Source organism: Carassius gibelio, chromosome A18, assembly GCF_023724105.1.
Source record: "Carassius gibelio isolate Cgi1373 ecotype wild population from Czech Republic chromosome A18, carGib1.2-hapl.c, whole genome shotgun sequence".
Taxonomy (NCBI): domain Eukaryota; kingdom Metazoa; phylum Chordata; class Actinopteri; order Cypriniformes; family Cyprinidae; genus Carassius; species Carassius gibelio.
Window position 1 is genome coordinate 6,950,166 of NC_068388.1, and position 15,655 is coordinate 6,965,820.

At 36.8% G+C, this 15,655-nt stretch overlaps 1 protein-coding gene across 1 annotated transcript in view; it reads left to right on the forward strand.

The window, feature by feature from the left end:
• LOC127933837 (cadherin-13-like) overlaps positions 1-15,655 on the forward strand; it is a 300,617-nt gene that overhangs the window by 157,781 nt on the left and 127,181 nt on the right. The window contains exon 5 of the mRNA XM_052530852.1: positions 1,109-1,261. Coding sequence (XP_052386812.1) covers positions 1,109-1,261 — 153 coding nt within the window. The remainder of the gene's footprint in view (positions 1-1,108; positions 1,262-15,655) is intronic.

The window sequence follows — 15,655 nt, forward strand, 5'->3', positions numbered from 1 at the left end:
ATGTGGGTGCTTGTGCTTTTGTCAGCATGATTTCCTGATTTGTTGTTTTCTCGATATGCATTAGTTCACGTTACATATTAACTACCCGTCCACTAAACAAGACAGCTCTCATTGTGCTATAAAATTCAGCATTTTTACATCTGTTTGCCGGCCACAGGAATACACCAGGATTTTGAGGCCCCCTCCGGTCAAGCCTGAGTCTTAGCTTAACCACTCAGAATTGCATTGCATTTCTCCGAATAATAATGTTCCCTGGGTTAACAGAGCCTGTAATTATAAAGGAGAAAAACAGTATTAGTGTATGATCTGGCAGAAAGGGTCTGCGTGGGGAAGATAAATAAAGCTAACAGGGGCTTTTCGTATGGACAATTACTTTGCTTGGATTCATTTTCAAAATGGGATATTTCATCTTAAGCTTAATTACAAAGAATGGGTAGGTTCAAGGTGGGCAGCCTCTGTGAACCGATACATGCAATAGGGTTTATTGCTCTTGATGAAAACAACTTTTACAAAGGCTCTTTTACACAAAAAAGTGGGGGTTCAGGCTATTGTTCATTTGTATTTAAAGCCATTAGTTAATAACTGAGCTTTCATTAGCGAGGGAAGTTGTGGAAATCTAATTTGCACAAAAATATGCTATACACAAAAGCCAAATGAACTGCAGGTGGTAGCACTGGTCACACTAGCCATTGAAAGATGTTTTAATATTCAAATGGTTCTCATTTTCAAGTTTCAGCGGCTAGTATATTAAAACACGGAGTTAATAATCATCTGGAGAGTGGTGTTATGTAATTAAATTTAGATTTTAAATATGAGATCAAGCAAACAAGTGTATATTTAGCACATGTGCATGTTTTATTTACACATAACTGTTTGCCTGTGGGTGTGTGTAATTAACTTTTCCTGTTTTCTTTGCTTCTATCTTGCAACACTCTGATGAAACGCGTTGGACTTTGCTGCATTTATCCAGTCGCATGTGAGTTCTGCTGATAAACTTGAACGAACTGACTGCATTTGTTTAAATCTTAGTTTTAGTGTTTTGCAACTGTACCATGTATTCCAACAACGTTAACATTAATATGATTGTTGGTACTGTCCTGTGATATAGGTGATCTCATCTGACATGAAGGAAGACCACATCTTCCGTCTGACGGGAAGGGGAGCAGACCAAGACCCTAAGGGTGTGTTCAGCATCAACCGACTGACGGGAGACGTGGCAGTTAGCCGAGCCCTGGATCGAGAAGCCATCGCATACTACCATGTGAGTGAGATATTAACTCTGTTATCTACTGCGTTCTGTTTCCCCACTTGCATACTGTCAGTAAGTATGTAGAAGTTCAGTTAAAGAACTCCAAAACTGCTGGTTTATTTAAGTCATATTAGACTGTCGCGCGTATGTAACCGAATGTCCCTAATCGAAAATAAGATATATTTTTGCTTCACCTCATGCATCAAGGCGGTTAATGGCTGTAATGATTCGTGTTTCTTTGGCAGCCAGTGAGCGAGCGGCTCAGTGAAGGAAAGCCGACTGCCGTACTGAATGTGGGACTCCAGTTAGGCAGTTATTCTACAAAACGTGTGCGTCGTCAATAATGCAGCTGTCAGCTGGCCTGTCAGACACTCGGCTAATGTGTGTTGCAAGTTGGTGGTGTGAACATGATGTTTTTGCAGTAGCGTCCTGACCGTGACTTCATCAGGTTGACTGCTAAATTGCCGAGGGGAAATAAAGTCTCTTTAAAAAACCCATTATACAAAAAAAAAGTTTTTGTGTGTTGCTCAAAAGTTCAAAGTTTGAGTTCGAGATTTGTATTTATTCAGCAAAAATGGATTATATTGATTAAGAGTTACATTAACTTGGTTTATAATGTTACAAAATATTTAAAATAAATGTTCTTTTTGAACTTCAAATTCATTTTAAAAGTTTGACAAAAGTATTGCACCCCCCCAATTGTAATTTAAAATTAAACTTTTTTATTTCATTTGAAAATGTATTAAAATAGAAAACAGTTGTTTTAAATAATAATATTAGTTCACAATATTACCGTTTTAATTGTCTTTTAAAAAAAAAAAAGCTACTAACCCCAAACTTTTGCACAGCAGTGTTGAGACCGCTGTCGTAGTTTACTTGCAAAAGTTGACACTTCACTTTTAGTAAACCTAAAAAAAAGAAAAGAAAAAAAGTGACACTAATTTTGCACTACACAGATATTTTATCCAATCGAATGCTCTTTAGAATAACATGTCCCTCTTCCTGTCTATACCATTGCTCTGGAACTATAGAATAAGGTCTGTAATACCTGAAAAAGCAATCTGTCCCTGTTTATCTTAATGGTAGTTTGTCAGCTCTGGTGCAGTTCTAAAGCTTTTTTTGGCTAGCCCTTCAATAAATCCCTCCTCCTTCCTGTTTTAATAGACAATGCTTCAAAACATTAAAGAATTCCTTATGGTCTTTAATCGGAAAAGGAGAGGCCTTTCAATATTTAGAGCTTTTCCAAAGAAAGGACCACCCTGTGGTAACTCCAGATAACAAGATAGACAATACGATCCCTTTGAATTGTTTGCTCGGTTGAGCGAGCTGTTACTTTGATCCAAGAATTCCAGTGCGCTTGTTCTCTTTTACTTTGTGTCCTCTTGTCGTTTGACAGATAAAGGAGGGTTTACCTGGTTTCTATCCCCCTGTAGAGGAGAACTAAAGCGGCTCTGCTTAGTTTGATACCCACCTGTCTGGCTAGAAACAGATTTAATAAAAAAAAGAGTTGCTCTTCTTCCACTCTCGTTTTATTGTGCCCCACTGGTATGCTCCGATAAAGTGTTCTTAGCAAGGTTTTTGAAAATTCTGTGTCAGCCTGACGCCTTGGGTTTGTCTTTTCAATAAAAAATCTTCTTTTCCTTATAAGAGATCATTCTTTATAGTATCGCTGCTTTTTTCGGAGCCGTAGGATACAGGCTCTTCTTGCTAGGAGCACTTCAAACTCTAATTCCGAAAAGTGTGTTTGTGTGTGTGTGTGTGTGTGTGTGTGTGTGTTTTGGCCTAAAAAGTTCTGTGTGGAAAGATGGCACATCCCAAATCACATACTTCTCGGTATTCTCCGCTGGCCGAGGAGCTGCCTTTGAGATGGAAGGGAATGCTAAACACGTACAGTACTTTTTTCTTTTTTTTGTTGCAAAATGTGGCACTTTTTGATGCATAGAAATGAATGAATGAATGAATGAATGAATGAATGAATGAATGAATGAATGAATGAATAAATCAATCAATCAATCAATCAATCATACTGACCCCAAACTTTTGAATGGTAGCCTGGGAATGTCTGATCTAGTCAAATATTTTCATCCTAAATGGTTATTTTCCTCAAATGTAGCGTATTATTTATCATTATCATCAAAAATATAGGAAAGTGAATAAATTAAAGTCCATGAACAGTATGTTGAATTATTTTTTGACTTGTTTATGTAGTTTCAGTTGTATTTAGTACAAATTTAACATTTGAAGTTTGGCACTGTCACCCTCAGAGAGTCATTTCATTCAGAACTCCTCACTGTTTTTGTGCCAGCAAAAATCAGCTTGATTAAATCATGCATTGTGTCATGGGATAGTTTTTGTTTGTAGCGTGTAGTGTAGCTGACTACTTTTTCTAAACGGTAGATTGACTGTGTTTTAACAGCTTCAAACTTTGATTAGCTCGGAGCTACAGTTCCATTGGAGCTACCCCAACACTGCTGATGGCTTTTCCACTATTGTATAGCCACCATGGTTTAGGTCTGCTGGTCACGGTAGAACGGGTGTGTGCTCTGAAGAGGAGGGTAATCTCCGGTACGCAGACCCCAGTCGGGATCAAAGCCCTCACTCGGCGGAGCACTTGACATTTACATCTCCTTATCTCCCTTTCTCTCACATCCACACCACCCGCAATCTCAAAAGCGTGCGTCAAGCGTGTGCACATCAAAGCTTGACATTTTACAGCACTAATGCTCACACACTGCTATCTTGATGAAGGAATGATGCTAACCACAGCTGTTTTTGCATATGTTGGCTCTGTCTTTCTGAGAATGATTACTCTTTCTGTTAGTGAAGCATTTAAATGTTTTTTTTGTTACTGAAGCAACAAGACTGACATTAAAGTTTAAATTCAGCTGAAAACTGAAACTGAAAATTAGGTTTTGGAAATTCAATTGGGTAATCGAAATCAATGTGCTCTTTAGGGTGTTGTGATCTCCACTGATATCTTAAACCAGTTGTTCTTCAAAGGGTTATTATTACGGTGCCTGTAAGGTGACTTGTTCGGTTTACTTAGTTTTGTCGTGGCCACAACATAATAACTCGTGGGAACATGATATGTCATGGCCACGAGATATTAATTTGTGGGAATGTCATATTAACTCGTAGGAACGTCATATTATGTCGTGGCCACGAGATAATTTTGTCAAGGTAACGACATCCTTATGTTGTGGCCTCGAGATGCTATGCTGAGGGAACAACATCCATTTCTCGTGGCCATGACTTCTTAAGTTGAGGGAACAACATGTTTTTCTCGTTGACACGAGTTTAATGCGTAAACAAACCTGCGTGACCATTGCAACCCAGGATTATCAGAGATGGAATCATTAATATTTTATTTTGAATTAAGAAATTGTTATATTATTTATACATATACAATTTATGCATTTGCATTTTAATGTCGAGCATTTACAGTACGCTATTATTTACAAAAGTATTCAGAATGTTAAGTAAAGAGATCGAAATTGAAGTCTCAATTTTACTTTCGTTTTCTAAAAGAATGAACCATCTAATTTACTTTATCTTGATGTACTACAATAACTAAAACTGAAATAAAAAGTAATACATAGTATATTATAACTATATTAACTAATAAAAAATGACAAAAACACAACAAAATTACTAAAACTTAAAATTAATATATAAACTGATAAAAAATAAAATAAAAAAATCAATGATTTTGCTCTTTCAAACCCATTTTGTCCAAAAAGGAAAATTATTATTTTTTCTTTCACTTTTTCATCCGGTTGACTTCATTTTAGTATGTAACTATCTCCTGTGTCTTTTCTCATTCTCGCCTACAGTTTTTTTTCTGGCTTAATCCTCCATCAGTGTCATTTTTCCACTTTCTCTCCTGCTGTTCTGAGTGGTTTTGCGAACTAGTCGGACAAGCGGGCATGTCAGTATTGTAATAATCCACTGGCTCACCTGCTTTGGCTGAAAGCCTCAGAGCCCCTGACCTCTAATGGTATCTTGTTCCCCATCTAGTCACACAGATGGGCCAGTTCCCCTTCGCCTCAACCACCTCACACACACATGTAGTGCAACACCTCCATGCTGCCACACTTCACCTAATTCCTGTGCCACACTGGTGGGAATAACCGCATTTTCCGGCTGATCCCTCTGCAGCACATCAGGAGTAATTACACCATGGGTAATTCCAGTCAATCTCACACTCGGAGTAGTCACAGGCATGTGACAGCACTTATTGGGTGGGGTGGGGGGGGGATTTGTGATCCAGGCCAGGGACTGTTTTTGCAGGCTGTGCCGCATCGCTGCTGTGTATGTTAGTCACCGGCTCTGCATGAGTCAACTCGCAGCAGTTTCTGGCAGCAACTTTTTTCTCAACACAGTTTATTCCTTCCCAATGCTGTGTGTATATGTATTAGTTGTCTTATGAGCCTTGTGAATAAACAGCATTTTTAATGTTTGAAATTATATATTTTTTTAGGATGTTAGATTGGGGTTGTTAAGATTTTAGCTTGTTGCTTGTAGTGTCTCTTTCGTCAATGAAAATTATAACTAAATATCGTTCTCAACAAACCTTTATCACCATGACGAAAAAGAGAGTAGAGGCAACATAAATTATGGTCATGTGACGATGACTACTGTATAATGCAATATTGTTGACAAATAAAAACAAGTTTACAAAATAAAAACTATGCTTAAATGTCTCTTTATTTACGTTGACCAAAATGAGACGAAACTAAATGTTACAATGTTAGTTTGTCTCGTTTAGTCACGTTATTATTATTTTGCAGTATTTCTGTTTCCTGTGTCTCACTTCAAGGGCTGCATCAGGTCGCACTGATTAAATTTATTTAAACTTATGTGTGTGTACTTCTTACATGTTTGGTTGGTAAAAATAAATGTTGTAAATTCAAATCAGAGCATCCCCCGTGACTGGAATGGATGTATTCTTGAATCTATAAGGTAACAATAATATAAGAAGATAACCTTGTTTGAAATGGATTTGGGTAAAAGAAAATTCTGGTTTCATCTATACTGCTAGGTACTTGTACTATGTTGACTGGGTTAAATAGAATGCCATTACTAAAGGCCGCCAAAAACAACACTAGTTGCTAGGGTATTTTGGGTGTTGCAAGATGTTGCAGTGTTTAGCATGTTCCTGTGTAATTGCTAGGGTGTTCCAGTGGGGTTCTTCAGGTTTTTAGCATGTTGCTATCCATTTAATAGGGTGGTGCAAGTGGTTCCTAGGGTATTGCTAAGATTTTTAGAATGTTGCCAAGCAGCTTCAAGGGTGTTTTAGATGGTTTCCGAAGTGTTGCAGTGTGGTTTTAAAAATGTTTTTATTTATTTATTTATTATTAATTTTTTTTGTTTCTACATGGTTGTTAGAGTGTTTTTGGTGGTTGATAGAGTTTTTAATATTTTGCTAAGCTCTAAATATTATTTTGGGTGATTGCCAGTGTGTTGCAGTGTGTTGCAGCGTGGATTCTAAAGCGTTTGGAGTGTTTTAGCATTCATTGTTCAGTGGTTAGGGATTTGTTGGTGGTTGCAAGGGTGTTGCAGTGGGCTTTCTTACCTTTTTTTCTTAAGCTTGTTGTTAAGTAGTTGCTAGGGTGCTTTGATTAGGTTCCAAGATTTTAAGATTATTAGATGTAAAGATTTTCTGCATGTTGCAAAGCAGCTAACAGAGTGTTTTAGGTGGTTTCCAAGCTTTTGCAGTGCATATGTATGTGTGTTTTTTTTTAAAGTGTATAGCATGTTGCTATGTGGTAACTAAGGTGTTGGTGGTGGCTGCAGTGTTGCAGTGAGGTTGTTAAGGTTTACAGCATGTTGTAGTGTGGTTTGCAAACTGTTTAAGCATGTTTCTTTGGGTTTGCTAGGGTGTGGTATTGGGGTTGTTTGGTGGTTGCTATGAGATTCTGGTTCCTGAAAGAAATGGTGATGGATAAGGACTTAAAAAGAGAGGACTGACAAATCACAGTAGGCTGACAAATAGAGACCAGTTGCAACATTGCATCTAATGAATGGATATTTATTCTCACATTACAGCAATCGACTGAAGCTGTTTAATTCCAAATGTTTACATTTACATCCCACAGATCCAACTTGTAGGGAGGACACATGGGCACAGAGAGGCAGGCAGAAATACATTCTCAAAGATCACTTTAAATCTTTAAAATACAGAGAGTCGCACAGACTCTCATTCACACATACATGCAAACACAGAGGTGTCCACACACATTGCCACATATGTGAAGACACACACACACACACAGACACACGCAAATCCCCTGAGCTATTCTTTGTAGTTAGGAAGCGTAGCATTTCCCCAGACCGACTAACGAACCATGCAATTGACATCTTAGAAGTGCTTTCTTTCTGCGAGAGCCACAAAGTGACTTCTTAATTACATTCTTCTATGTGGTGTTCATGGCCAGACTTCTGCAAAACACAAGGCCACGATAAAGACACTATTACTGGACTGGAATCAGGAATCAGGCTTCCATGTCATGCTTTGTTAATATCCCCAGAGTCTTCTTACCACAGGGAAATCACACTGTAAAATGTTGAGCATGAAGGACCTGTGATGAAGGACCCATGTTGTTATCGCTGTATGAGTGGTTGATTCCAAAACAACTTAGAAAATAGGAGATTAAAAGAGCATAAGTCCATTGTACAACAAGACGGCAGATAAGTGTGAGTAATAATAATAATAATAATAATAAACGATTGTGGTTTGAGCTGTGGTCTAGTTGTTTAAGGTTTTTAGTAGACAGTCATAAAAAAATTAATAAATAAATAAAATAAAAATTATATATATATATATATATATGTCCACCTAATCTTTTCTACCAAAACAAAAGCAAATAAATTAATGTCAAATATATATTTAAAGAACCAAATAAAAAGAAATATAACTGCAAGAAACCCATTGGCAAAAAATAAATAAATAATTATATTGGGACTTATATAAATACTTATATAAAAAATAATTATATAAATGTTTTGTAATTTAATTTAATAGTTTGTTATTATTTTATTATTGTTATTATTCCTAAAATCAAACTAGGTTTGAACACAAATATATTTGATAATTGGGTTCTTTAAAAAACAACACAAGGATGTAGCCTGGACAACTCATGACTTCTACAGTCTAATATAATAAGCAAGATATCTAATAAAAATCTGAATTTAGAAACAGGTGGAGCATAGTTCCTGAGTATTGGACTGTCTTATGATAATTTTGAAGCTTGTACTATATGGAAAACATTCTATCAATCCATGAGAAGCTTGGACATTCTGCAAAGTAACCCCTTTTGTATTCCACAGGAAACAATTGCATTTCTGAACGACATAAGGGTTATTATATTCCTATTCACTGAAAGAACATGTTGCTCATCTCTGTACATAACTCTACTCTCAAAAACCATTCCTCATTGTCAGCCCCATGAATAAAACAGCAGAGAGACACCAACTGTAGTCGGAGAGAAAAAAAGAAAGCAAAAAGATGAAGAAGCCACTCATGCATTAATACAGAACATATGGATGATGTTTTTCTCCTGTGTAGCTGCAGCCAAGTGACAGTGCCGCTCCACTGCCTGCAGAAGAGTCACATGATGATGTGTCAATGGTTGTTTTGGTGCCTTGTCTCAGGTAGACAGACTCTGTGCTCGCCCGCAGCGGGTTGGCACTGTGATATCACGACGGTCTCTCACAAATAACTGCTCCAGTCCACCGTAGGGTTGAAACAAGACCTGTGTGTCTAACAGCTGTTTGTTTGCCATGGACCTGACACACACCCTGATCCGCGGGGCGCTGGCATGCTGTGTTTGGGTTGGGGAATGGCGGCATCTGTGGGAGTGTGTTTTTCTGTGCATTTATTTGTGTGTAGGTGCGTGCCATCTGTCCTCTGAGCAGTTGCTGGTATTTATATGATCCTAATTGTATATGGAGTACTGTGTGCTCTCATAGTTAGTTTAAATTGAACTGTTTTAAGGGATATTAGACACTAAACATGAGAGATCTGTGCGTACAACCAATCACCTAACCATCTGTGTCGGCTTCTGTTGTTGTTGTTTTTTTTCCTGTGCTGCGGTTTGTGCAATTAACCCTTAGACACATACTTCAGGTTTTTAGTGACCCAGAATGCCATCCACAACCCTCTCCCTCATTTATTTTTTAAGTTAGACCTCCACCTTCTTAGTATTTCCTCAATTTATTTAATTTCAATTTCATTTTTTTTTTTTTTTTTTTTTTTTTTTTGCAGGAGTATTTATTTATTTTGGTGCAAAAATGGTCTTAATAACTGTACATCACCTTTATTTTTCAAAGTGGTGACTTTTTAAAATTACCACTGCCATAATACTGAAGAATTTTAAAGATGAGATTAGTGTGTCAAAAGGTTCAGATCAGCTGATGATTATGGTGAAGCAGTTGCTCAAAACAGTTTCCACCCTTCCAAATAATTGTTATCAAAATGTCAGGAATGTTTTATGCTATTGGGGAGGTTTAGAAATTCATCCACGTTAGATATATAGTCCAGGCTGAAGACCCGAATATGTAGTACTGATTCACATTCATTCATTCAAGTGTGAAACTTATTGCTTCCCACATTCATCACTGTAAGGACCGTTTGTCCTCCGTCACATCTCAAAAACTGTCCTTTTGAGTGCCAAACCCTGACTATTAGGTCAGCTGGAAGTGGCCTAAGGAAATATTCTGTTGTAACATCAATTAGAGCTCTCATTATGTGTGGCCTAACACTAATTACTGCCATTATTTCCTGCCAACAGTTATGATCCCTGTAGTGGCCTATACTCAGACTGCGTCTTATTTTTAAGCATATGCGGAAATGGCACTCTTTATCCACCGTGGCTTACTGTTCCTCCACTGAGGTTTGTCCATCGGGACAGCCGTGTGCTTGCTTGCGCATTAAAAGTAATGACCTTCGCGGTTTGCTCAACTGCCAGACCGGCGGCATCTCTGTTTTCAGATTGTACTCTGATACCTAAAACCAGGCCAGTAGTTGCATTTAATAGCGCCTGCTGGTATTGCTGTCTAATCAGCCCGTACGGCACCAATCACGGCTGCAGAAATGAAACATTAAACATTTAATGGGAGATTTAAACCTCCATTAGTCTGAAGAGTTCTAAAATGCAGAGGGAAAGGGGTCATGTTTCCAGATTTTACTGTGTCCTTGTTTATCACATGGAGGTCAGAGCCAATTAACATGTGAGTCAGCAAACAACGATAAGAAGTGAATGCAGCACTGCATTGATTTTGGTGATAACTGAAGGCTGAATGGGTGTTATAATTACAGCGCTTGCATGCCACAATATACTGATATTCCTGGAATGTTCTGAATTGTAAAACCCCTAAGCCTAAGTATTAATTTATTTGCTTATAGATCATGCTATTCATTTGCTTCATTGCAAGCACTGATTTTTCTTTCAGAAAATGGTAATAGTCGAAAATCCCTGAAAAGAATATGCTGTGTTTTGGATGGTGGTGTGCTGGTGTCCCAGAAGGCTTCTAGCAAGATTGTCTCAGTCAACCCACTTTATCAGACCATGCTGATCAATCCCTCCTTCCAGCTGAGATTCCTATGGTTAGACCAACATTAACTAGCTTTTTCAGCAAGATTGAGAGGGATATCTTCTCAGATGGCTGGCCATTGGTTGAAGGCTTTATCTCAATGGATTATGGATGACAGATTCCTTCAAAGTAACTTTGTAAGATGGCATACTAACCACAATGCTTGTGAGAATAGAATCAACATGGCTTGAAACACTACACGTACGCAGAAGGTATTTAGAAAAATCTGTCCAGGCTGAGAAATCGTTTGCGTAACATCTGATGAATTTAACTGAAGCTATATATATAATCTCTATAGCACCACTCAAAACCCAAGGACACTTCACAAAGCTTATTAAAGGTGGAAATCTTATGAAATCACAATTTACCTTTGTAAATAATGTAAAGAATTTATGTAGAGTATTAATGTACAACAATTTCTGTAGAGCAGGGAAACCAAGATTTTTGAGCTCAGTTTTGGCTCGTCGTGACCTTGAGTAAAGCACTTAAGCCCAGGTTGATTCAGATAGATTTAGCATACAAGTTGTGTAATTTAAGATGCTTTAGAGATAAAGTGATGTTAAATAGACAAAAATCTATAGTTTTAGAAAGCATTTGTCTGGGTGTGTTTGAGAGACCGAGATAGCAAGCCATTTTTTGATGACACATTTAAGTGGAAGTTTTTATAGCCGTCTTACAACAATTGTGCAGAAGCTTTGCGCAAGAAAAAAAAAAAGTTTAAATGTGAAATACATTTGAGAAATTAAAGAACAAATATTTTCCCAAGAAGAATTCCCAAGAATTTGAATTTGAATCACATCTGTAGAGAAACAGGGCAAAAGATTAAAGGGGAAAAATGTAAATAAGAGAAACAAAACAGATTAAGATAATAACTTGCTTACCTTGTCATGTTTACTGTCATTTTTCATTATATTTTTTCTTTATCTGTAATTTCAATTAATATTGTTCTTCTTCTTTTATTTTTTAAGTGCAGCACTGCTAAAAGAAATTCTGAATAATGAATATACATTTTAAATAATTATTAAATATATTTTTAATTAAATTAAATTCCTAATATTATTATATGTATGTAATTTCAGGATTTTTTGATGAAGAGAGAATTTAAAAGAACAGCATTTATTATAAATTTATTTATTTTTTGTATATCTTTTGATTGATATGTAGCATCATTTCTGAATTAACGTATCAATTACTTTCTAAAACTACAATTTTCAATTGGTAGTGTCTTTGAATGTGTGTGTGTGTGTGTGTGTGTCATGGCCATGTTTTTTAGTAGCTCTGCTTTGTATTGACTGTCTGTTATCACTATTGTATGTACAGTATTATTTTTCTTTCTTTTTGTTCTGGCAATTGCCCTTTGTTTAGCTGTTGTCTCTAGTCTGTGCCAGTCAGTGTTATGTTTCATTCTAATTTGAGGGTGTCAATAGATTCTACAACAACCAATTATCTGTATAATGCAATTAAAACACAGTGGGTTCCAGTCGTAAATGTTCAGCTTTGTTTGGTAAGAAAGAAAAGCTTAAATCCAGATACAGACCTGCTCTTTTCCTGTAGTGAGTTGCAAAGTCCAATAACTTTTAACTGATATCTTTCCATCAAATGACGATGGAACCTCTCTTGAAATTAGTTTAAGTTTAAAAAAAAAAAAAAAGAATTAGTGGATCATCATGTCACTTACAAGGTTTTTAGGGAAGTGATGATTTGATGAGTAAGAAAATAAGAGGGATAGAGGAGAGAGTGTCTCTAGACAGCTCTAGAGGAGATAAGTGTCTCTAGACAGCTCTTCTGTAGATGCTAGATCTTAAGATGTCTCTCCACTGGTAGAGCAACATGTCTCAAGTGTCTCTCTGGAGACTCACATCTCAATACACACACACACCTGGTGAAGAGGGTCTCATGGGAGCCCATCTGGGCTGACAACAGAATACACAGATCACGCATGATAACTTTTTATAAAATTATAATCAGAAATGTCTAATTACATACTGCTTCCACAAATTTTAGATTAGGTGACTCTTAGGCAGAATTTAGTTTTTGCTCTGGCCTGGGCAAAAGTAAGCAGGCACAAGTAGTTAATTGGCAGAGCTTATACAGTATCAGTTGTCAATACAGATGTCATACTACCCTGACATGCAAGATAACTGTTGCTACAACCTGTCCACATAGTAGCAGTTAGAACGAAAATGAAATTAAATAGCTTACTTTATTTAATCCAAAACAGAAGTCATTTAAAATGTTATCTGTATGTTTTAATTTTCATTTCATCAGCCTATAGTTTATGTATAATGCTCCCAATATGTTATGCTGTCAACACTGGAAACTCTGACTGCAAAGATAGCCTATCCCATGCATTGTATTTCCTTATCATATTTCCTTAAATATTATTAGTTAGGGCCTATAATTAAAGTGTATATGCCCGCCAGGCCCATCTGCTGGCTACCCCCCCAAGAAGTGATTAATAGTTGTGGATTGAAATAGAGGTGTGATTTTATTTTTTATTTTTATGCAGTGCCAAGATGTTCCTACAGAGCAAATGAGAGTATTTCACCTGTTTTTCTATACATGTTTATGCATAGGTTATTTCTTTTTAAATAAATTATGTCTTTTATTTTTGGAATCGCATGGTCTGTGGCTGTGCTGTTATTTCACAGTTTCACATTAAGGAATCGGTGGGTGTTTTCTGGCAAGTAGCATGCATGGTTTAATGATAAATGGGAAGCACTTTTTGGGGGAATTTCCGATTAATCCTAGAGGGCTCAACGAAAAAAAAAAAAGTTTGATTGCACGGCAAAGGCGGCCTTAAATTCCTCTGATGGAGTGCGCACGAGCAAGAAGAATAACCAGACAGTTGTCCACTTCATTTATGACTGGCTTTGGAGATATGTCCAGAGACAGGTGATGTTAACCTCCAAATCTCTTTCCTCTTTTCTGCTTGGCTGGCCAGTAATATACTAGGCATTGTTGAGCAAGGCATGCTGCTCTACACATAGGAAAACTGTCCGTTTTATTTTTCAGCTTCTCTTTTTTTGTGCTTTTCCTCTGTGTTTTTCTCTCTGAAGATAACAGCTCTTCCTCAGCCTTTCAAGTAAAACTCAATACTGTATATACCAACAGACACATATAAATATTATATGATGAAAAGCAGCTCTCGTGTTTTTAGAAATACACTTTTGTCTTACGCTTCTTTCATGAATCTATATCATTTGAGGCTTTTAGAACCAAAAGGATTTTTGTAGGGTTGGCGGGCAACAAATTCCATGAAGTATATATGTTTTCTTACAGTACTGTACAAACTGTAGCTTGTGTGAATGTATTTTGCATTTAATATTTTCTTGCTTTAGTGCCACAGAGTCAAAATGAAAACTGTGATTTTTCTTTAAAGAACTACTAGTATCGACAGAATTCTTAAATATGGTACAGCCACAATTTCTATTTACGACAGTAAATAGAAGTTGCGACTGTACAATATTTAAGAAAGTTATTTAAAGCTGCAGTCAGTAACTTTTGACGCTCTAGCAGTTAATAAACAGAACTGCTTGCATCTTGCGGAAGAACATCGTAGCCGGATCTACTTCTCTCTGTTTATGTCTATGAAGAATCACAAAGGTACTGGGTTACTCTGCCGTGGTATCCCCGAAGCAATCTAAAATAGTCCGAATATAAACACTTATTATAGGTGCCCCCTAGTGATTCAGGACAAGCTAAAAACACGGTTTGGAAAATGGATTCATGGTGTACTCGCTTATTATGTTCATTTTTCTACATTTTGAACACAAACAAAGTTACGGACCACAGCTCTGATTGGTTGTTTCTTAACGGGAACGATTTATTTCTGCAAATGGCAATAGGACCACTGGGAGGAGCCAGAGGAGCTTGATTTTTTCACAGATTATCTGTCTCATATTCTACTGTCAGGACATAATGACAGGTTTAACAAATATGTAAAAAATATATTTTTACAAAAGTTACCTACAGCAGCTTTAAGTCCATAGTCTCTGAAGATGGGATTTATTTGAGTGTTCTGTATGATGTTTTTATTTATTTATTTATTTATTTATTTGTTTTACTTGAAATAAATTTATAAATTTTGTGAATTTTTTAATGAAAATGAGAAATATTGTCTTCGCATCTATATGGACTGAATTAGTTTAAGCATTTAAATGACTAAGCTGAAATATAAAAAATGTATGTAAGATAAATGTATATAAATAGATAGAAATAAAATTGCAGTTCAAGTTGTGCGTAGCCAGGCTTTTGATTATCACTATAAAATCTGGTCCACTTTGGGATATTAATTAGATTATTTTGGGGTTTAACTGAACTGATTGATACCAAAATATACAGTGAAATTGTTTCCACTCTCCTGGCAAATGTTCCTGAAAAGTGCTCATTGTTAAAATTACCCACGTAGTATCTTGTTTTAAACCCCCCATCTGCCGTGTTTGTGTCTTTTACAGTATGTGGGCCTTTACTTTGGGGAGTGCCTCCCTAAATGAAGATGTATTCTTGCACACTTCCAGAGTGGACTGTTTTGTCATGCCCCTCTTTAAAAAGTGGGGGGAAATGACACTCTACCATCTCGCTTGCCCCACTGGTCTCTAAATGAGTTGTGTTATTGGAAAAGGGAAGTGCTGCTCTGATGTCAAGGGACTTGCAGGGCAAGATCTGAGCCAGTCTTTGAGGCTTTCTCAAGCGACACACAAATAGTTGAATAATGCCTTTAGAGAGGCAAGAGCCATTGCTCTAGTATGAAAGACCTCCCAAAGCCCTGGTGACTTTTAACAAATTTCAGCAAGCAATTATTTTTGTCTG